Source organism: Oratosquilla oratoria, chromosome 15 (genome assembly GCF_046742065.1).
Source record: "Oratosquilla oratoria isolate Oo_2021 chromosome 15, ASM4674206v1, whole genome shotgun sequence".
Classification (NCBI taxonomy): domain Eukaryota; kingdom Metazoa; phylum Arthropoda; class Malacostraca; order Stomatopoda; family Squillidae; genus Oratosquilla; species Oratosquilla oratoria.
Genome location: NC_134791.1, coordinates 3,066,532 through 3,091,152, shown reverse-complemented (window position 1 = coordinate 3,091,152; position 24,621 = coordinate 3,066,532). Strand labels below are relative to the sequence as shown.

Below are 24,621 nucleotides of genomic sequence, written 5' to 3'. Positions count from 1 at the left end.
GCTCACTGTATGTCATTTGATTATTTTTATTCCAAACGTAAGATAGAAACAAAACGAAGCAATGTGAAAAATGTATCATGAAGGAACAGCGACTATATCGTCTAGGATTCATTCTAGTAAAGTAGTCTATAACTTTATTATAATCCACCTCAGTAGCAAAAATAAAAAATAAACAATCAAATGAATTAATAAAATAAAATACATTAAATAAGATATACATATAATGTTGAAAAGATCCCAATTTTGAAAAATGTTTTCGAGGATGCTCGTTAGTTTTCCGTTGCTCCCTCGCCACTGCATATGTCAGAGATCACTTGCAGCAAAACGGTTCTCGACATCCTCATCGTTTCCTCTGACATGCCGCGCCCATCTCCCACTCCAAGAGAACCCTGGCACTTCGTTATAATAATAATTAATGGTAATAATGATAGTAATAATAATAATAATAATAATAATAATAATACATACATATACCAAGGCTTTTTCCCCCTTACAAGGGAGGTAGCCAAAAAGGAAAAGGCATAAAAACACTCCCACCCATTTCATCCCTACATACACTCCACACCCCTCCCACCCTCCCTCTCATCTGAGCACCTCCTGAATGACGGGTCATCCCTGCACCCTGCCCACCGCCCTGGGTCAGAAGCAGTGTCGCAAGACACAGCACATCCACAGCAAGGCCGCTTCATTTAATCAGCGACCCCCCCTCTCCGTCCCCCCTAGCATATAAGGAGAGGACGGGGAGAAATCCCTTCGGGCTGCGTCAAAATTTACTCACACATACTACCCCACCCCCCTGCCCATTCCTCCTCATGCAATCACAACATCATCCATATACAACCATTCTCCACTCACCTCTGTCTTCCGTCCTCTCCCTTCCTTCCTCAACAGACATTCCCCTCTTCCCCAAAGCCCCCTTCACCCCATCCATCCACCTCATCCTAGGACGTCCCCTCATGTTCACTCCCTCCACATCTGCCTTCCATACCTCTTTTACTAGTCTTTCTTCACTCATTCTTTCCATGTGTCCAAACCATCCTAATATTCTTTCATCAACCCTATCTCCCAAATCCTTTTTCACCCCTGTTCTCCTCCTCACCTCCTCATTTCTCACTCTATCTAGCCTAGTAACCCCCACCATACTTCTCAGACACCTCATCTCAAACACATTCAAACTCCTTCTCTCTTCCTCTCTTATGTTCCACGTTTCTGCCCCATACAGAAATAATAATACAATAATAATAATAATAATAGTAATAATAGTATTAGTATTAGTAATAATAATGATAATAATAATAATAATAATAATAATAATAATAATAATAATAATAATAATAATAATAATGATAGTAATAATAATAGCGATAATAATTATAATGATAATAATAATAATAATAATAATAATAATGATAATAATAATAATAATAATAATAATAATAATTATAATAATAATAATGATAATAATAATAATAATAATAATAATAATAATAATAATAATAATAATAATAATAATAATAATAATAATAATGATGATGATAGTAATTATAATACTAATAATAATAATAATAATAATAATAATGATAATAATAATAATAACAATAAACAGTAATAATGATAATGATAATAATAATAATAATAATAATAATAATAATAATAATAATAATAATAATAATAATAATAATAATAATAATAATAATAATAATAATAATAATAATAATAATAGCAATAATAAGTTTATTTGGCGACGCCACACCACTCCTCGACCATAGACGCCCTTCAATGCATTCCTCGGCAGGTTTCATCTCCCAGGTCTCCGGGGGTCTGCAGGGCGCCAGAAAATCCTGGATCGGTTGGAGACTGCTACCGTATCCTCACGAAGACACGCGCCGTCTCTGGCCGAACGCCTCCAGATGAAATTCCTGAGGATCACATCTCTGAAGTCTTCCGAACCTGAGACGCCGCCTGAGTGGAGCGACCGCAAGTCGGACTCAAGGAACCTGTCACGATGTTCTTCAAGGCCTGCAAGGGAACGTAGTGGCGGTATGCTTGTTCCCCGCCAAAAGAGTTACGTAAAGGTCTGTACACCGGCTTAATGGACTTACGGAGAGCATGCGGTGATGATGGTGATGATGATGATGATGATGATGATGATGATGATGATGGTGGTCATGATGATGATGGTGGTGGTCATGATGGTGATGATAATGATGATGATGATGGTGATGATGATGATGATGATGATGATGATGGTGGTGATGATGATGATGATGATGATGATGATGATGATGATGATGGTGATGATGATGGTGGTGGTCATGATGATGATGGTGGTCATGATGATGATCATGGTGATGATAATGATGATGATGATGATGATGATGGTGATGATGATGATGATGGTGGTAATGATAATGGTGATGATAATGATGATGATGATGATGAGGAGGATGACGACGATGATGATGATAATGATAATGATAATGATGGTGATGATGATAATGATGATGACGATGATGATGGTGATGATGATGATGGTGATGATAATAATAATGATGATGACGATGATGATGATGATGACGACGACGATGATGATGATGATGATGATGACGATAATGATGACGATGATGATTACGACGACGACGACAACAACAACAAGAAATAGAATAAAGAGGAAGAATGTCCCCTATCTTCCCACCTCCCCCCGCCTCAAGTGGGCCCTTCCCTCCCACGTGACCGTGGTCCAAGAAGGCGCGAGGGCACACAGCGGCGGCGGCGACCCTTATCGGCCATGAGCAGTCTGATTGCGATAAACTAAGATAGCAGAGGTGTGTAAATGCATGTACATATGTATTTGTGTGTATTTATGTATACATACCCCCATGGCAAAGGTACACTGTGTATGTGTGTGTATTCACATCTACCTACTTGTATCTGACCGGAAGGGGAGCTATGGTTGTCTCGTTATTATATCTCACAGTGTCTAATTTGTGTGTATACAGTTACACATATGAATACACACACACATATTGTATATATATATATGTATATAAACAGATATATATATATATATATAAATATATATATATATGTATATATATATATATATATATATATATATATATATATATATATATATATATATATATATATATATATATATATATATACCGGTAGTGAGAGAGAGGGATGCAGGATACAAAACTCTTTACAATATGACCACACCTTGCCTAATGCAAACTCAGTTCGTTGTTTGGTCGTCTTGGCAAACAAGATGCACATTGCCACAAGTTACACTCTCATCTAGCGCGTCGTCGTCGTCGACAGAGTTCTGTGAAGGACACATTATTTATTTATTTATTCACTCATTTGTTTCTTTTCTGATGATACCTTTTTCTTCTCAAATTTTTAGGTCACTTAAAATATGTATCATGCATGTTTCATTTTCATACCCGATGATAATTTGTTTTACAATTTATTGTTTCGCAAATTATCTATTACTACATTCGTTTCTTTAATGATTTGATTTATGATTTGTCCTTCGTTATTGTTATGAATATATAGGACTCATTTTGATATGCTCCTTTGTGATTCTTCTTGACAGTATGAGTATTCAGATAGTAATTAGATCAATATATCCACCACAGACAAGACGAACTTCCTACATCATAGCAGTTTTACATCGTCTCATTGCTAAAGAAAAATATATGTCGAAAGGCTTTCAAGCCAGTTAGTTCAACTTGAATGTTGTTAGTTAATAAAACTGCCAAGTCATCAATTCAATTTGGCTTATTCAGTCCGTCCCTTGTAAGAGGCAATAATGTGCAGGAGCCACAAGACTACCATTGACGTCATGGGCACAGCTGGCTGATGCTACACCCACTTTGGACACACGAGCCTAAACACACAGTATATAAGGCATTTACCAAGCTAATCGTTTTTCTTGCTAATGAATTTTATAGAATGTTAATAAATTGTATTTAGTAATGCTATGTATATAATAGATAAAACGGTGTAAACTAGATTTACATTTATAAATTTGAATAATAATGACGTGGCTCTGACGCGGCCTACTGCTCTCTCGTCTTTTTATTCAATACCACTAAGACATCCCATTTCGCCGAAACTCAGTCACATTGATTAAACTACATCTTCGATAGATAACTGTGTTCTTTTTATCACTGTGGTGGTATAGGATGAATAATAGTACAGATAAGCTTTGAGTGGCAACGGGTGAAGAAATCCATCTTACGGCTGTCGATTCTCGTTACTATATTTTTTTGTGTGCGCGGAAATGCTAACGGCATGATCACTATACTGACGCTTTCCCATTAAGCAATTATTTGAATGGTGTATAAAATGATTACATATGCATTTTTCTAACAAAAATATCCATTACTAAACAAATGAATAGCATGTTGACATGCATATGTCAGGAAGAGGAGGAGAAAGAAACGAGGAGGAACAGGTTTCCTAACCGACCGCCAGACAAGCAACCGCTGTGGTTGTTGTGTACCATAAAAGGAGAGGTTTTGACTCAGATGACCCACGATCCTCCAATGAAATCTATTATACTGTTGCGACGATCTGGAAGTCCCCAATCATGACAGTTCGCATACTTGTAAGTTATGCACTGTGTGAAATACAATACATTTGAGGATGTCGTTCTGTCCGACTCTAGGCGATTTTAATTTAGCTAAAATAGTGAAACAGCAATATGTATATATGTATATATATATGATATATATATATATATATATATATATATACATACATATATATATATATATATATATATATTTAATGAATAAATAAAAAATAATATAAATAAATAACAAATGATAAGAATAAACAATCAAATAAAAATGAAATAAACAAAATAGATATATATATATATATATATATATATATATATATATATATATATATATATATATATAATGAATAAATAAAAATAATATAAATAAATAATAAGAATAAACAATCAAATAAAAATGAAATAAACAAAATGAATATATATTATTTATATATATATATATATATATATATATATATATATATATATATATATATATATATTACTCGTTGACTGTTACCAGCAAATCGAAGTAGCTAGGCATGCGAGAGGGAAAGCCTTTTCCATTCCAACCTCATACACGTCCAGTAGTGTAACTATAAGGGGGTGGGGGCAGGGGGGCCACAATTTTAAATCAACCTGGGCCCCTATTGATCAAAAGGGGCTCCATTAAAAAAAAAAAAAAAAAAAATCACATAATATTTTGTGTTAAAGTATCTTAATCGTCATCTTTATTGTTTTATTTGGCACACTATCAGACATACCAGATTACACAAATATTTTTGCAAGACAAGTTGTTTTCATGTCATCCATGATATTAAATATCATAATGTCTGGGGCCCTTAAATCTATAGCTATGCTGCTGTACTCGTCCCTTTTACTTTTGTTTACTAAAATCACGCAAAGACTGCACCTCATTACTTCGCCTATATTAACGACTGTTCAACTCTCCTATGCCACTGGTCACTACCTTAGCCCACTGTAACCAGGTAGAATGCTTAAAGGGCCTAATCAAAGTGTGATGTATAAAACATACGTATACCAAAGGCCTTTTCCCCCTTAGAAGGGGGGTAGCCAAAAACAAAGGCATAAAAACCACTCCCACCCATTCCATCCCCAACATACTCCACTACCATCCACCGTCTTCCCTCCCTCTTATCTTGGCTCCTCCTGGATGACAGGTCATCCCTGCATCTCGCCCAAAGCCCTGGATCAGAAGCAGAGCTGCAAGACACAGCACATCCACAGCAAGGCTGCTTCATTAAATCGGCAACCCCCCCTCTCTCTGTCCTCTCATGCAGAAAAGGAGACGGGGAGAAATCTCTTCGGGATGCGTCTATTAAACATTTGTACGAGGACCACGAAGCCTTGACGTGGGAGAGGCACCTACCTCACATTCCTGAAAGGTTCCGATGTTTACAATATACAGATAACAGCATCCAACTCTAAGGACCTTCAGCACTCAGTAGAACATCACTTTATGCTTAGCAAAGCACTTGATTAAGTGATGGTTTGGCATTGAGGGCTCTTTTGACTTTAGAATATACTGTATCACTGGGGAAATATTGTCATAGATATGATGCAAGTGAAATTCAAAACACAAGGATACACAGCATGTCTCTGGTTCTTATTCGGTGATGCATATTTTTGCTTCTTTGATACTTTGACCACACACTGTTATGGGTTCGTATTCATGCATCTATATGGAATACTACTTCACATCCTTTGGACATGTGGACTTTCTTAATTTACTTCCACGACCTCTTAAAGCCCTCTCATCTTTAATCAGATCTCTTCTGTCAATGCAATCTATCCCCTTTAGTGACCTGAACACTGTAATCATATCACCACTTCCTCTTCCATCTTTCAAAGTTGGCAGACCCAGTGCATTTAGTCTTTCCTTACAGTGAGACCTCTCATTAACGGACGTTGTTGTTGTTGTCGTTCCCTGGACTGTCTGTCCGAGCAGTCCTGTCTCCCCAAGGAATGACACAGCCGAAACTGGGTTTTCCCACAAATCCTTTATAGAGTGTATGTTGTGTTGTTTGCGTGCATGATTGTGTATAATGCAGTCTTCCATTATGTGTTGTATGGTATGGGGTGAAGTGTTAAATCCTGGGCAGCTGTTCACCATGCGGTTATCCAGCCTCTTCTGGTTAATTAGCTTAGTTTGCAGTGTTTTGGAGTGGTTTTTGGGTGGCATAGTGATTGCACGCACTAAACAACAGCACCAAAAACACAGCGAAAACACCACAAACACAGCTAACTAATGTCCGTTAATGAGAGGTCTCGCTGTATATGGTTTATCCAGTGATACATACATACATATACCAAAAGGATTAAAACATTTTAATAACAGGTTCTCTCTCTAGGACACTGGCATGCAGACTTAGGCTGTATTATAATCTGTGCAAGCTAATTTTTATTAACTGGTTTGCATAGCTCATGAAATTCCAAGAACAGGTTCATATGAACCAGTAAGAACCTGCCGAGTTCCAGTACAGTACTGGGTTCATCTGCCAGACTGGGGGCTAATTTGGTGGCTGCCCTTTGTATTCTTTCAATCTTGCTTCACTCTGTATGGAGACCATAATACATACATATACGCACCTATACCAAGGCTTCTTCCCCCTTACAAGGGAGGCAGCCAAAAAGGGAAAGGCATAAAATCATTTCCACCCATTCCATTCCTGAATACACTCCAACCCCTCCACCCTCCCTCTTATCTGAGCACCTCCTGGATGACGGGAGACCATAATACTGACACATATTCCAGTCTTGAACGGATCAGGGTTTCAATGCGTTTTTTCATCATCTCTTTATCCACAGAGTGAAATGCCACTTTGATCTTCTGCGATAGTCTGTATGTCTCTCCCACAATCCTCCAAATATGTCTGTCAGGTGACAGGCTGTCTTTTATCAATACTCCCAAGTCTTTCTCCTCTTTTACTTTTGTAATGGGTTCACTTCCCTAGGAATAGTTCAAGGACAGTCTGTTGTTGTTGTTGTTGTTCCCTAGACTGTCTGTCCGAGCAGTCCCGTCTCCCCAAGGAATGCCACAGCCGAAACTGGGTTTTCCCACAAATCCTTTATAGTGTATGTTGTGTTGTTTGCGTGCATGATGGTGTATACAGTAATGCACTCTTCCATTATGTGTTGTATGGTATGGGGTGAAGTGTTACATCCTGGGCAGCTATTCACAATGCGGTCATCCAGCCTCTTCTGGTAGCTTAGAAGTGGTGTTGCCCCCCCCTGTTACCACTACTGCCCATTTCCAGTATTTTGCATTTTTTGGTATTGAACCCATTTCCCATTCTGGACTCCATACAAAAATATTTTCTTCAGTTTTTGGCAAGTCTACCATCTTCCTTTTTAATTCTTCTCATGATTTTTGACATCTGCAAACATATTGTTCCTTCCGTCATGTCACTGACATAGACAAGAAACATTATTGGTGCAAAGTACTGAACTTTGTGGAACTCCACTCATTACTGGTCTTCATCTTGACATCTTATCCCTCACTACTGTCCTCATGCATCTTTTCTTCAAAAATCTTTTATCCATTCTGGTAGTTTGCCTCTAGCTCTCTAGGTTGAGGTGCACACAGTCCTCTCACACCTCTCTCTTGCTGTGCATCAATCATACATACATACATATACCAAGGCTTTCTTCCCCCTTACCAGGGGGGTAGCCAAAAAGGACAAGGCACAAAAGCATTCCCACCCATTTCATCCCCGAAAACACTCCACACCCCTCCATCTTAGCACCTCTCAAGTAAAAGCTTATAAGTTTCGACACACAATTTTCTAGATCTGAAGCCAAACTGTCTGTTAGAATGTTCCTCTTTTCTAGAAATTTGGTCTATGGATATCTCACATAAATTCACTATTGTGCTGGTTAGTGATACCGGCCTAAAACTTTGCAGTGTCTTCTTATAGAAGCTCGCTGGCTGAGCTGGTTAGGGCGCCGTTACTTGCGGCGAAGGTTGAGGGGATGGCTGTTCGAATCCTGCCACCAGCAAATTTGAACCAAGGGCATGGTTCATTAAATTCCACGCTACAAAGCCCTCTGTGAGGGGCACCATCCTAGCCTCCCGATAGGGGGGAGTGTGTGACGTTAAACCATATCATCTTATTTCCACCTTTGTGAATTGGCACCACATTTGCACTCTTCCAATCAAGCAGCACAATACTATCTTTCAATGAACATGTAAGTAGACTGTGAATCTTGTCTGCTAGTTGTTTTCTACATTCTTTAAGTATCCAGTTTCAGGTCCTGAAGCTTTTCACATCCAATGATCCCAAGAGATTGACCACTTCCGTCACTTCTACATTTACATCTTATAAACCTGATTTTTTGTTCCTCTCACTTTCCTCCAAAAAACTTCTCTCTTTTGTGAAGACTCGTAGGAAACTTCCATTCATCATTTCTGCCTGAGCTGAAGGTTCTTCAAAGACCTCACCACCCACAATTAACTTGATTAATTCCATGTCTCAATTTACTATCTATATTGTTTAACGTCACAAAACTCCCATCAAAAGGCTAAGACAGTGCCCCTTACAGAGGATTTTGTAGCATGGACTTTAATGAACCATGTCCTTGGTTTAACTTCGCCGGTGGCAGGGTTCAAACCGCCATCCCTCGACCTTTGCCGCAAGTAACAACACCCTAACCTGCTCAGCCAGCCAGCTTCCATTTACCATTTAAAAACCTGTAATAGTTTCATCTTTGCTTTTATCAGTTGTTTTAAGAAACGATTAGACAACTTTGTGGATGGGGATGACAGGTGGTGATGGATACGAAGCTGCCTAGTGTAGGCCCTATGGTCTCTTCCAGTCTCCTTCATTCTTATGTTTATCTACTACTTCTCTTTTGAAATTGCTCTCTTCCTCTCTGTGAATTCTTGTTTTTTTTTGTCATTCCTAGCTTTTTTGTAAGCTTCTTCTCTTCCTCCATTATCACCAAAGCCACATCCTTGGCCTTTTTTTTTTGCAATCTCACACTTTTTTGTTAAACTCCCCAGTTGCTAATGTCAAGAAAGATTTCCAACTTCCTCCTTATTCCTGTAGTATTCATTAATTCTTCCCAGTCGGCTTCAAAGATTTTTTTTCAGTTTAGGTAATCTGTGTGCGTGTGTGTGTGTATATTTACCTAGTTGTATTATAAAGGAAGGGGAGCTATGCTCGTAGTGACCCGTCTTTATATCTCACAATATCTAGTTTTTTCTTGTGTGTATGTGTGCAATTCAAAAGGATATGTCAGGAGTCAATTACTTCCACTTATGATATCAAGCCAAAGCAAAGTCTCCATTGGATCTGGCCTTCGGAGAACAGTCACCATAAGCTCGCACCTAAAGTTGCTACTAAGAAGTTTCAGATCCTGAGTTTATTACAAGGGAACAAACTAAAACAGTAATCTTATCATTTATTTGCTAAAACTTACAATGAACCATTCCTGTACAACATTTACAGTATCGGTGAAAGTGGTCATACCAGCTTTCAATTGGGAGGGAGGGGTGGTGGTGAAAGGTCTGTATTGCCTTTCACCAGGTTAAGACAGCTCGGTCTTTTGGAAAAGAATTGTACCTCGGGACCATCAACGGGTACCTGCTAGCAGAAGTCCTGCAAGATTGACAGCGGAGAATCGACTTCGCGCTGCCCGTTTTCAAAACTGTCAACCTCGTCGCCTACATTTGGAGGCGCATGGCATCCGTTCTCTGGACCTGGCCGTGATCACTCTTTATTGACATCAAACGTATGTCCTCCACCATTTTGTAAAAGAACTGACAGCTGGCAAACGCTCTCCAGATCCTACTATAGTACTTTTAACCTGTGACATAGAAACAGTCCCACTCGAATATGACAGAGACAATAGTCCAAAGTTTCTTCCCAGAGAGATTGATCTACACGAGGACCTGAGGACCGTTGCCAGCTGCCGTGGGGCTGCAGGTTTCCAGCCAGTGAAACGTGAGGCAACAATTGATATAAATCGTTCCATCTCCGCCAGGTCACAAACATCCTACCGGGTATGACGGAAGAACCCAATGTACGTATTGTCTGTGATACGTCGGTATTACGTGACTTTTTATTGAGTGAAGGGATCGGGACATTTTGCTTGGGAATCAATGGGGGGAGGGGGGGGCAACACCACTTTGCAAGAAATTTGCTTTAATTTAATTCTGTGTGTAAAGTACTGTTGCTGTAATTATATGTACAAAATAGTACTGCTGTGTAATTACTAATGGACCCATCTTAGTCTTTGTACTCTCATCCAGTCTAGTCTCATTCCAGTTTCATCAGTGGCAAATAACGGAAACAATCTCTCAAATGTAATAATAATCTGCAGAATATTTCGTGACAGAAAGTCTTCATTGCAAATGCAAACAACTACAAATAATCAATTTTAAAAGTTATGCACACAAGTAAACGTAACTAAGAAAATCATGCCTTCACTAATATTCATTACACAAATATTTCTAGTCAGGTATATCCTCCATATTTCTTAAAGAAATGCACTGCTGTATAATTCATTACATTACACAATATCTTTCTTTCCCCGTTAACCAAAATGCATATGTAACAATGATAACACCAATTAATAACGCTCATAAATATTACCAAACGGTTTTATCCGATCCAAGATTAAGTAATACATGCATCCAAGAATCCCCACAAATCCGAGGAATGTGTTACGAAAGGCTTTCATCCATCAATCCACATCCAAGTGTACTTGATCGATGCCCGCACAACAGGGTACCACGGTACGCACGGCAAGCACCCGCCTTGCCAAACTACACCACACACAAGCTTAGTTCGCACGGTCTACCCCGAAACACGCTCAGTCCAGCCCTAAAACTTTGTGATTATCCCACAGCCAATCTATGTAGAAGTTGAGCATGTGATCTGTGGGGCGCACCTTGCGCCATTCGTTAAGGCAGAATATCCTATATGAGTCGTTGCCGTATTTCCCGATGCCGTGCAACTCCTTTGGGTAGGTCCAGTCCTTGCTAATATATTCTTCTGCAAAAGACAAAAACAAAATTAAGATATTGAAGGGTTTGCTCCGTGTTACACATTACAGCATTAAATGCATTAATAACTTTGAGATACTCAACCCCCCCCATGCTATTACCCAATGCTACTTGGGACATTATTATCCTTATTATAAGGGTTACAAAGGTAGAGCATGCTGACAGGAGACCTTTTGGTCCATAACTAGGTCGGATGTGAAATATATATATATATATAATAATAATGATGATGATAAATAAATAACAGGGGTGTGGGATGGCTATACCATGGGTGTATACTTTGATGAAGCCACCCTCCTTCTATGGAGGAAAAGACTTCAGGTATGACTTCAGGGATGTATGTTGGAGTGTTGAAATTGGTGGTCTGTCTTGAAGGGCCTGTTCTATTATCTGAATGTGTGAAGTGGAAAAAAAAAAAAAAAAAAAAAAAAAAAAGGACAAATTACATGGCGACACAAACCTGAAAATTTAAGGATCATCTTTGCTCTTTTCTCGTACAAGCCGAGCGGTTTGATGACTTCCGCCAGGTCTTCCCACTGGGCTGATAGAGCATCTTCGGGAGTCGGCCACCGCTCAAGAAACTCCCAAAGTATATTTTTGCCCAAAGCTTCCTCTCCTGCAGACAAATACAAACATTTACAGTTGCACAGAATCACATCTAAATTATTTTATTTATTTTCTCACATTTCTTAAGACACTGGACACCTCTGCAGGTAACCAAAATCATCATACAAGGACCCAGAATAATTATATTATCATACAGCTTGTTAACAGGTTCATCTAAGATATAATTAATTTGAATTTTGAAATTCATGTATATTTCATTTGACTTAAATGTCCATTCTAAACAGCTTTTTCATCATGGTGAGAAAACCTCTACAGTTTATGGGTTAACAGGTGCCCAAATAAATTATCAAAATGATCGGTACAAAGAAAACAAAACAAAAGAATGTATATATATATATACAAACACACATATGTATATATAAAAAATTATGGATAAATAAATGAAAAATCAATATACGTATACAATAATCTATCTATATACCTTAAGTACTTTTTCCGGATCACATGAAGAATCGTCACCACCCCAGACTTGGGCAGGGTGACAAATCTTCATGTGGGCCATCCTGGATTTATGATTCTTCAGTTGTATAAGTTGATGACAATAAGCATAACCCTTATCTATTCAACCTAACCTAACCTAATCTTTATGCCACCGTTAATATTAAATGTACTGGGGTGACAATTCTTCAGGTGGGACATCTCATGGGGGTGATGATTCTTCGTATGGGTGTTATGGGGTGACAGTTTTTCATGTGATCCCTGTTCCTCCCTTTCCAGGGGGGTAGCCAAAGTCAAAAGGCATATACCTATCCACATCCACCACCCTTTCATCCCTCTCATCTTAGATCCTCATGGATGACGGGTCAAGCTTTTACGCCAACTGCCCTGGGACAGAAGCAATGCAGCAAGACACAGTATATCCATAGGAAGGTCGCTTCACTTAATTGTTAAAAAAAAAAAAACACCCTCATGCAGAAAAATAGCGGACAGGAAGAAATCTATTCAGGCTGCGTCAAAATTTCATTCACACAACCACTCCCTAAAACCCCCATTTCCCGCCCACTCTCTTCCTTACATCACAGTATCATGTACGCTTTAAACCCACTATCTGAGAAATAATATCAGAAGTACAGGAGATCTGTATATTTTGACTACTATCTGTAGTCCTCTTTATTCTGCTGAAGAGAGCTATAGATAGTAGTTGAAATATACGGATCTCCTGTACTTCTGATATTATTTCTCTGATAGTGGGTTTAAAGTGTACATTTACAAATGTGTTTTAAAATTACAGTTTCTCATAGTATCAGCTATACACACCCATTCTTCACTCACCCCTACCTCTCACCTTCTCCCTTCTCTGCTCAACAGATATCCCTATCTTGCTCAATGCCTCTTCCACCCCATCCATCCATCTCATCCTTGGTCGCCCCCTCATGTTCACTCCCTCCACCTCTGCCTTCCACACCCTTTTAACTAATCTTTCTTCACTCATTCTTCCCATGTGTCCCAACCATCCCAATAGTTTTTTCATCAACTCATTTTCTATCCCTGCTCACCCCTATCATACTTCTCGGGTATTTCATCTCACAAACATTCAAACTCCTCCTCTCTTATGTTCTATGTTTCTACTGCATAAAGTGCTGTACAGGAATACCTCACTATACGACCGAGTGCTATAAAGTAGGTAAAACAAATGTTGGGTGCATGTATGTGAAAGTTGCTGGAGGCAAAAATGGAGGAGAGAGGGGGTTGACAGGGTCCGTGAACACAACCCTCTCCCCTATTATTCATATGTAAAACCCTTAACCTTGGTGTATGAATTTTCTCATTGCGACCAATCAGCTGGGAACACAACTCGGTTGTATAGTAAGGTATTCCTGTATTACTTTAAAAAAAATTGTCATACTCCTCCTAGATTTAGCATCTGCCCTACTTTATAAATTGTTCTGCTTCTCTTCTTTTTTCTTTGTACCTCTCCTATGTTTCTCTCTCTCTATACCAAGGGGTTTATCTCCCTTATATGGGAGGTAGCCAATTCAAGACGCATGTACCCACTCCCAACCACCCTCCTTTCCTCAATAATAATGACAAATACAATAAATACATAACTGAATAAGTAGAAAGCTAATAACTACATGAATTAACAAAAATATAAATTACAATAAAAAATATGTATATAAATTCCAATAAAAGAAAACAACAACAACAAAATATCATAGCACATTGGTAAAATAATACTAATGACCCACTTTTGGAGAAGAATAGGCGGAAATCCAAAAATTCGTATATTTCAATCACTGTGACACTTTTTAGCATATCTGAAGAGGATCACAGTTAGTGACAGAAATATACGGATCTTTTGACTTTCGCCTATTCTTCTCCGAAAGTGGGTCATTAGTAGTATTAAAAAAAAAAGAAAACAAGTTATTACCTGTGGTGCGGTTCAGAAATATTGTTCCAATGAGGAGTTTCCAAGGATCGTGGTATAAAGACTCTTGAAACAGGTTGAACGGAGAACGAGGCGGAACAAGTTTGGTTTGCGCTTTCAATCTTACTCGTCCCAAGGCTTGCCCTCCCTGCTGTTGTTGTTGCTGCTGATTCCCGACTTTGTTCTGGAAGTATTCGCTCTTCTCACCTGCCGTGTCCTTTGCGCGCTTTTCTGCTGGGCCTGATAAACCTGTCCCAACATCATAATTACATTATCTCTACCTGTCACGACAGAATAAGCAGCAATAAGGATGAAATATAGGCCTACAGGAAATGACTGACCATAAAAGGTTGTGGGGTAATAATGAGTGAAGGATGTTCATAGTTCCTTGGAGGGATGAAAAATGAGACCTTAAGCGCATAAATAATTCCTCTTCCACACAAAAATTGTAAAACTAATCTTAAAAAAAAAAAATAATAATAATAAAAAAGTAAAATAATAAATAAATAAAAAAAGATAAAAATACAAAAAAAAAAAAAAAAAAAAATTATATTTTTTCTACTATACCTCCTTTCTACTACCTTCGTTAAACCTCAATTTCACCATATCTATGACTCCATCTCAGGCACTACCAACCCCAAGGATTCAATACTAAAAATATACATCAACACACAAATAGACTAGGAACATATTATAGTTTGTGATGAGACAACAGCACTGTCATAAAAAAAAAGACATAGTTTCATACAAGGCAAAAACTTTTGGAGCTATCTAAAATAGACCCCACTAGCATAACTTTTCCTTCACCCTTTATACAGGAGGTAGCTAGTCACCCCACCCATCCCAATCCAATCTGCCACCTAATACCCTTTCCATCTTAGCTCCTTGTGGATGAAGGGTCATCCCTGTCTCCTGACCACTCCCTCGTGTCACAGGCAACGCAGCAAAATAACACATCTACAGCAGGACCAGTTACCTCATTTACGTGGCTCCTTCTCCGCTCGTGCATAACTAACAAAGACGAGGAGAAATCCCAATTCCATGCTCAACATGCTCTTTACCCTATCCATCTCATTCTTAACCCTTCTCAAGTTTATTCCATTCACATCTGTCTTACACACCTGTTTTGTTTGTCTTTCTGTATTCATTCTTTCCATGTGTCCAAACTATCCTTGTATTCTTTCATCTACCCCACCTGCCAGGTCCCTTTCCACACCTACTCTCCTCTTCACCTCCCCATTTCACACTCTATCCAACCTTGTAACCCCTATCATACTTCTCAAACATTTAAATTTCTCCTTTGTGCCTCCCTTAAATTCCGAGTCTTTGCCTCTTACAGTGTCATAGGCACAAGGACACCCAGATACCTATTTCTCACGAAATTTTTCATTCCCCAAAGGCATTTATTTACTTTGCTCACTCTAGGTTACCTCTACCCACAGTCCTCCATTCCCTGCTACATGTGACTCTAAATATTTAAAACTATCCACTTCCTCTTACCTCTAAGTTAGCATACATCATATGATGTATGCTAACTCTAGTTTACCTCCATTCCCTGCCACATGTGACTCTAAATATCTAAAACTATCCACTTCCTCTTACCTCTATCCTTTATGACTTACCTCAAGATTATTGCCATCCTCCCCTCTTGTACACCTCATCACTTTGCTTTTAGACATATTTACTTTCAACTTCCACCCATTGCACACCTTCCCAAACTGCCTTAAACCCTCCTCTGACCCAGCCACAACAGCAGTGTCAACCACAAACATCTGGCTCCCATCCCACTTCCCCTAATCACATACTCATCTTCACATCTACCTACTATATCACCTCATCCATATACACATGATGCCTTATGGGAAAAAGAGAAAGTGAGAGCAAGAGAGGGAGAGATATTTCAATACTGCTGCATTAACTTAAGGAGGAAATAAGTCTGAAAACACAAATTGAATTTAAAGACAAGTTTGACAAATGGAGACACAGACAGCACCTAACAAGCATAGTTCTTTCCCTATACAATGATGTAAATACAAACATACACAAAATATGACTGGTTTAACAAAGGTATAAGCAAATAAAAATGACCAGAGATAAATGCAAAAGATAAATAACCAAAATGAAATTAAAATATTTCATAAGGAAGAGTTTTACAAAATGAAAATAAACCAATGTAATTGTACTTTTTAAACACAAAAAAAGAAATGGCTGAAAATAAAGAGTAAACTGTAATTATGTCCAAGGTACATGCATCCTTTGGTTCAATTTACTTATTAATTACTAACAAAAGGTCCCTTGAGGTCCTCCAATCCAAGTCACTGGTACGTCCACTTGCAAGACGTCAGTTGACAACTCTTCCGCACTTACCTTATCAAGTTCCCTGATAATCTTGTTCTTCCAACATTGCTTAATTTTTTCAACATTCACATCTTTCCATGTTCTATCAATAATTCTGAGTCTTTCTTTGCTCTGATTCCATGGTAAATGTGCAACCCTGGCACAGGAGTTATTATTATTTTTTTTTTCATAATGTTATATGTAATATTCTTTTGTGAATCATTCTAAATAACTGTAAGCTTCTACTATATTTTATCCTTTCTTTTCCTCTGAAAAAATTTCAATACAATTTTTTCTCTCCATTATGCAGGCCAAATCACCGTAGTTGGAAATGAGGGAGGGAATGGAATGTCTTAACGAGATGTTCTTGCCTGCACTTTAACTTTTGGAATGGATGAATGGGAAACAGGATTTTGCCAAATAACAAAGCTGTGGGGATGAACCTGGTCTGGCTATCAGGATGTGGGATGGGTATACACTTCGGCTTGACCACCCTCATATAAAAGGGGGAAAAGACGCAAGTACATACGTCCAGCAATCCCATCCATATCTGTAACCTTGCCAACATCCAAACAGGCCCTAAGCAGTATACCACTTTCAGATGGTGAGATATGATCCTAAGGGTACTTTTGGGTACTTCTGGCACATCCACTGGTCCAAGGCAAGGCAGTAAGATGACGAATGAACTCACCAGAGTGAAATCAACCTCTTCTGTATCAAGGGTCATTTGTTGTTTCATTCTACCTGATGCCAGAAATTTCCATTCAGTTGTATTTCATTCTGTATTTTTACTTTATTTATTTTCAGTCAGCCATTACACCTAGTTCTCTTTGTCCAACACTCACCAACTACCACATATGGATGTTTGGGCTCAGGACATAAATGCACCTTGAGAATTGGCCCATGATATAAAACACCACCAATTCCTGATGCGAGTTTATGTCCTGGGCCCAAACATACGCACAGGTGGCGGCTGGTGTGTGCTAAATTAAGATACCTTGGTGTACCCACATAATAAAATGACCAAACGAAAGTGAGGACCAACCTCACCATTTCCCCACCCATTACATCCGTGTTTTTCATTCCTTACCTTGCGAGGACTGATGATCTGCTCACAAACATATATAATATACAGTAAAGGAGCAACGTTCGTTGGGTCCCATCTCCTATTCTCTAATTTTCTAACATACCTAATCTCAAATTCATGGAACTGTACATGAAATTGAGTCAAGGTATGTTACAAAATTAGAGAAAACGTGACAGGACCCAATGAGCGTTCCTCCTTGTATACTACAATTATGTAAATATATATATATATATATATATTTGTTGAGACATTCTGACATGTTGAAGTGGGTGGGAAAAGGAAAGACTGGAGTCTTATCCCAAATTTTATTCTTGACTAGTTTCGCTACAAGCTTTTCACAAAACTAGTCAAGAATAAAACTCGGAATAAGACTCCAGTCTTTCCTCTTTCCACCCACTTCATATATATATGCATGTATGTGTAGATTTATATATCTTTTGGTCCCTAGACACTGCAGCAAGGAGTCTAACCTGCCACCACTACTTTAAAGACCACTGGGGACAGAGGGACCCAGCGGCATGAATTTCTATTCCAGATAACACCTTGTCACTCTGTGAGAGAGTTTAGGGTGTTGACCTTATCTAAGGAGGACCTAAGTCATACCAATCCCTCTCCCCGCTGTTGAGAACATTTCTGGCACCACTGATGATAATTATGCCATCGTCTTTGCATTAATTTATTTTTCTCTCAATTTTTTTCACCTTCCCTCCCCAACTACACATAATTGGTCATGGGAAACAAATCTTCACGCTTTAATCATTTGCCCACTTTAATTGTGAGAAAATTCCATCACATTATTTGAGCAGTACTATTGGTTCTTCCATGGCATATTCCTTTTACGCAACAGGTCATCCCTTGTGTATAATCTTCAACACTGATACAAGTGTATTGATCCTACAAGAGGAATGTCTAAGAGAATTGCCTCCCTGCTGCTTGTCTCATCTTGTCTTCAGAACTAGTGATGGAAAAAAAAAAAAAAAAAGTCAAATTTGCACCTGTTTTTATACTTAATATCTGAGCAACTTTGGCAGCGTACAAAAAAATAAAATGAAAATAAAGATAAATAAATAGATAATAATAATTTTTTTTTTTTTATCACTATTCAGAACACATCAACACCTTCCATCCTGTCTGGAGGTGCAGCATCAGGTCTCTAAATCGGGCCCAATATATCTCCATTTCAATTTCAACTATCCTTCCTTCCCAATGTTTTCAAGCTTGGGACCAAACCACCTACCTGAAGAGTTTTAAATGATGACCACAGTCAAGGTGTAGTATGTCTTTCATGAAGAAAAGAGAGAGAGAAAGAGAGAGAGAGAGAGAGAGAGAGTAATTATCAGTAACGACCTCAAATCATCCAAGCAGTGTATTTCAGCCTCTGAGAAAGCAAATAAGATTCTAGGACTGATTGCGCGATCTTTTGATTTCAAAAGTCCATCACTCATTAACAAGCTATATAAATCGTTAGTTCGTCCACATTTGGAATATGCTGTTTCCGTATGGTCACCGAATCTCATTAAAGACATTGACAGATTGGAAAGAGTACAACGGCGAGCCACAAAACTGATTCCAAATATAAAAAATAAATCATACGAAAATCGACTAAAACATATGAATCTGTTTTCCCTAAAAAAGCGTAGACTCAGAGGTGACTTGATACAGGTCTTTAAAATTCTAAAGGGAATTGACAACATCAAAAGTGACCAAATTTTTACATTGAATGAGAATCAGACAAGAAACAATGGTCTTAAACTCTCCGGAAATAGATTCAATTTGGAAGTAGGTAGAAACAACTTTGCCAACCGTGTAGTTAATGAATGGAATAAACTTCCTGCACAGGTAGTGTAATGTAGTTCAGTTCGAAGCTTTAAGAATCATTTAGATAAATACCTAAGTAAGATGCTGTAATGATTATAATTTATCTTATATTATTTGTTTTTGTTTTGTTATCATTTGTCTGTCTGATTTTTACTTATTATTAGTTATATGTCAATTTATTATTATTTACTATTTACCTGTTTGTTTATTATCTAACTATACCTATGCATTTATTTATGTATTTTATTTGTTATTTACATTATCATAGTTTTTATTTATTATTTTATTATTATGATTTTTTTTTTTTTTGCATCCGACCTAGATATGGACCAAAAGGTCTCCTGTCGGCATGCTCCGCCTTTGTAATCCTTTGAGAGAGAGAGAGAGAGAGAGAGAGAGAGAGAGAGAGAGAGAGAGAGAGAGAGAGAGAGAGAAAAAAAAAAAAAAAAAAAAAGGAGGCTCTTAATTCATCACTCACCAACCACCACCTGTGAAGATGTTTGGACCTAGGACATAAACCCACTTTTATGTCCTGGGGGGCCAATTCCCGAAGTGAGCTTATGTCCTGGGCTCAAACGTCCACACAAGTGGTGGCTGGTGAGTGTTGTATTAAGAGACCTAGGTATTGAGTAAAAGTAATAAAAATAAATAATAAAAATCATGCACCACCACCATAGTAATAGGGTTACTCTATACATCTGTCACCTTAGTTCTTTCTTTTAGGAGACCCAAGATATCAAGTAATAGCCCAAAAGTTACTTGAGGAAAACTTTGTAGTTTTGGGCAGATAATACCTCTTACCCCATGTCATAATCTACTGATATTGCATGATAATCAACAAAAATCTGGCTGACTTTTAGTGTTGAGCGGTGACTTAACCAGAGCCGGGTTACTACAATTCTTGCACGCCTCGAGAGCACTTCCTCTACGAGGTTTGTGTTTAGGAGGTCTTGTCCTACACTGGAGTCATTTCGTCTGTTGTGCTACGTTTCGCTTTGTCATGAAGGAAGTCATGTTGAAGAACGAAAGTTGAAAAGAGAACTTGTTTAAGAAATGGACCTCGTTTGAAAACAGTGGCATGGTGTTGTTGAGATGATAGCAGCAATATAATAGGTACACTTGCTTGATGTTGTCCAGTGCACAATGCCAACGGAATATAACACTGAATTTCCAGAGGAAATAAATTCTGTAATGCTCCACTGAGAGGCTCTTTATCCTTATTAAATTATGATTTTTCTGTGTGATGCCAGAGCTGAACAGTACAAACATACTCAGCCCTCAATTTGATGGATCCCCATTTAATGAATTTCAGAGACGATGAACAAAAATCCAATGACTCAGGATGAAGTTACTCGTCCTCCCCACGATACATTCATCATTCATGGCATATCAAGAACTCATCATCACCATCCTCGATAAATCTGATATTAAATACATTGACTAATACATTTATTGGACCGATGTTGCCTACACATTTTGTTCGTTATATTGAAGGTAGGAGTATGTGCTCGATCATGAAAGTGGCAGCTTGAAAAAGTTTATGATTATTTGCCTCGTTGCGTCATTTGTTGCATGCACTCGGTAGTTTGTAAAACTGTAAAAGATGGTTATGAGGAGGGGGACTGGGGAAATCACCCAGTTACCGAACCCTCTCTTACACGAGACATGTGGCCCCAGATTATTTGATAACAATCTCCAGGTCAGCCTTTAAGTCATTCAAAGCTTTACAGTTCTGTAATACTATATATATACTGTAGTTGTGATGGGGCACAGAGTTAACATGTACCAAGAGGGATAGAGCAACAAGTAAATGTGCTCCGACTGGGGAAAGGATAGAGCCGGAATAGAACAGTCATCTTGGTGTTGATGCAGTGGCAGATGGCAAAACGGAGGAGTAAAGAACAGACGCAGCTTAAACATTTTTATTGTGAAAATGAATGATGCTACAAGAGTGGTTTTTACTACAAGTGGATATGGAGGTTAGACTAATCCCCCAATCTGAGAAACTGCAACCTGTGCCCCTCGGAAAAAAGTTCCCAGAAAACTGAAGGCCCAAGTGATACACTTCCAATGAGATGATGCCAATTGTGTTTAGACCCGTATAAATATATATATATACAACTGCTGGTGGTTGAAAGGGTGTCAACTGTAAAAAAAATTCTCAAGCAGTGAATGCCTCTCTCTTGTAGCGTTAACAATTTTCACAATAGGTTTGAAATGTGTCTACTCTTCCATAGATCCATCCACACCTTTGCTCATATACGCACACAGAGAAAAAATAAAAAAGCTAGTTTCGTTCTGCCATATTGTTTGGATAAATTTGTATTGCTTATTAAGTCCTTGCACTGTATATGCACACAGATGTGCCCGTCCACCTGATCATGACCTAAGGTCAATAAAAGAAAAATGTATTAAGTCATTGAGGTGCGCTGCTGTACCTAGGACTTTTACCAAGCTCGGAGAATCCCACACTCCTTAACGGATTAATGACTGTTGTAATCAACCCGCTGATTGTTATCACACAAAATCTTATTCTGGCTTAAATCATATGGTTGAGAGAAATCTACGCTAGTCTGAGGGTTAAGCCAAAGAAAGTGAGACTAGAGACGGAAGTAAAGAACGGCAAGGGGTGACCATGCGTAGATGGCGATGAAATGTAAGCCAACAAAAATCAAACGCAAAAGGGAACGGAATAAATAAAAAACAAAAGGGAATGAACAAAAAACTAATACCTAAAGAAAGCTTATAAGTAAAATGAAGGGTGAGACGGAACAGGGAAGGGAAGTTTTGGCGAAAGGAAGAGCCTTTTCCTTCTTTTTTTCTTGGTTGTGGCCATGTAATGTGACCATGTTACACAGACTCAAGATCTCCAATTTTGAATACTACCCCCGTCATCTTCAGGTGTTTCAATGTGGTCAGTTATTATCTTTAAAGCTTTTAAATAGCAATATTTTACTCCCCAGTTGACCTATGGGCAAGAAACTAGGCTGTACATTAATAGATGAGTGTTGCACACATAGGCTGTATACCAGAGAATTCACTTCTGTTGTCCAAAACTGTCTGCTGTGTGTGTGTGTGTTTGTGTCTGAATGAAATGAAGGAGTGTACAGGGATCAATGATGATGCCTATCATGGTCTTGCAAGATATATGTTCGAGAGAATGACCTCATAATTTCCCATCTCCAAAGCCCATCAACACCCTGACCGCTATCTGTAAATACAACCCTGGGGGCTGGCACTTAAGTGTCAGGTCATCAACGGACTTTTCCCTCGCATAGAGAGTTTACAGGCGGCAATTGCTCCCCTCCTGCTACCCACACACAACACAGAGCACAGTCCCAAGTCTCTTCTAAGATAAATCTACGGGAGGGCCTTGATTATTGTTGCTAGCTTATGATGCCATGGGTTTCCAATTAGTAAAACTGGCAGCAACAATTTTCACCATTAAGCATGCATGGGTGATGAATAAAAAAAAACAGACGCAAGAAAAAGATGGTAAAATTGGATTAAGTAAATGAGTAAAGCAACATTATAGGGATGGACTATATGAAGAAGGAGAAAAAAAAAAAAAGGCATTGAAAGAAGAAAAAAATGTAAAAATGAGCAAAGCAACATTATAGGTATAGACTATTTGAGAGAGAGAAAAAAAAGGGGGGGGGCATTGAAAGAAAGAAAAAAAAAAAAAAAAAAAAAAATTGAAAGAACCTGAGGGAATGTCCTGAGAATTCATTAAATATAGCCGAGATGCAGAGGGAGAGGGAGAGACAAGACAGACACATGAGTGAGAAAGAGACAGGTTGGAGTGGGGGAAAGTTTACAGTATTTGTTAGCCCAAGATGCATAACCTTGTAAAGTGTGTACATTACAAACCTTAAGATCTACAATACATTATGTCTCTGAGAAATGCAATATTACACATACATCTCCCCAAACGCTACAGACAACCGATATAAGGAGCAATTACTAAATTATCCTTATCTTATTCCACAGAGAAATTCGAACACCTTAAAGGGAGAACATTTGTGTCCAACTTATCAATTCGGAATTTTCTCTCGGCTTAAATCTAGTTACAGTAAGTTGAATATAAACAACATTACCAGCTATATTTTGTTTTGTTTAATGTGGTCAAACCACAACACATCACTTTAGCCTTGCTTGGCATGGCAAAACTGACCTTAAAATATACATGGAAGAAACACAAAGACCTTAAAACAATTTCAACCTTACACCCACGTATACCTAAATCTATTACCGAACTCTGGTCAAATCTCCTAAATCCTGATTTTTCACGACAATGTCTTGAGTCTCGCTATAATCTACCTTGTTTACAGTCAGATTCACTGTGTACAATATCATGCAACCATACATGTTTTATCTTATGGTTTCTATTAAAGCATCATCACCGGATGGAAACAAAGACTTGTCATCCAAAGTCAATAATATCCAATATGGTGATACTAAGGTCAGTCCATACCGGCACCTTTGCCCTAGGTGCTTAAGCTACTAAAGACAATCACCAGGAGCCATAGTATTCTAACATAAATCCAATACAAGTGAATCATGATCAATTCTAGCATGCTGCAGTATTACATGTGCATGTGTATGTGTGTGTGTGTGTGTGTATATATATATATATATATATATATATATATATATATATATATATATATATATATATATATATATATATATATATATATACATACACACACACACACACATACCATCCCCTTGATTTCATGGACAAGAGGGGAGAAACACTGGTTTGCGAAATGTAATAC

At 38.2% G+C, this 24,621-nt stretch overlaps 2 protein-coding genes across 13 annotated transcripts in view; one reads left to right on the top strand and one right to left on the bottom strand.

Annotated features, from left to right (window-relative positions):
- The window catches only part of LOC143033246 (uncharacterized), a 28,171-nt gene extending 7,981 nt beyond the window's left edge, over positions 1–20,190 (top strand). Inside the window, exons 2-4 of one of the 3 annotated variants that reach the window (XR_012967163.1) lie at positions 1,796–2,075; positions 17,246–17,539; positions 19,129–20,190. Coding sequence is in view for 1 of the 3 variants with exons in the window: in XM_076198458.1 (XP_076054573.1) it covers positions 1,796–2,075; positions 17,246–17,260 (295 nt within the window). In the remaining 2 variants the exon portion in view is untranslated. Of the gene's footprint in view, positions 1–1,795; positions 2,076–4,230; positions 4,619–17,245; positions 18,091–19,128 lie in introns of those variants that run through there. The other 2 variants (XM_076198458.1, XR_012967164.1) reach the window with 2 other exon arrangements.
- LOC143033244 (uncharacterized) overlaps positions 9,985–24,621 on the bottom strand; it is a 36,204-nt gene continuing 21,567 nt past the window's right edge. For all 10 annotated transcript variants that reach the window (XM_076198456.1, XM_076198453.1, XM_076198454.1 and 7 more), the window contains 3 exons: positions 14,602–14,847; positions 12,064–12,219; positions 9,985–11,592 (listed from right to left, as the gene is read on the bottom strand). In XM_076198456.1, coding sequence (XP_076054571.1) covers positions 11,411–11,592; positions 12,064–12,219; positions 14,602–14,847 — 584 coding nt within the window. In that variant the 3' untranslated portion in view covers positions 9,985–11,410. The remainder of the gene's footprint in view (positions 11,593–12,063; positions 12,220–14,601; positions 14,848–24,621) is intronic.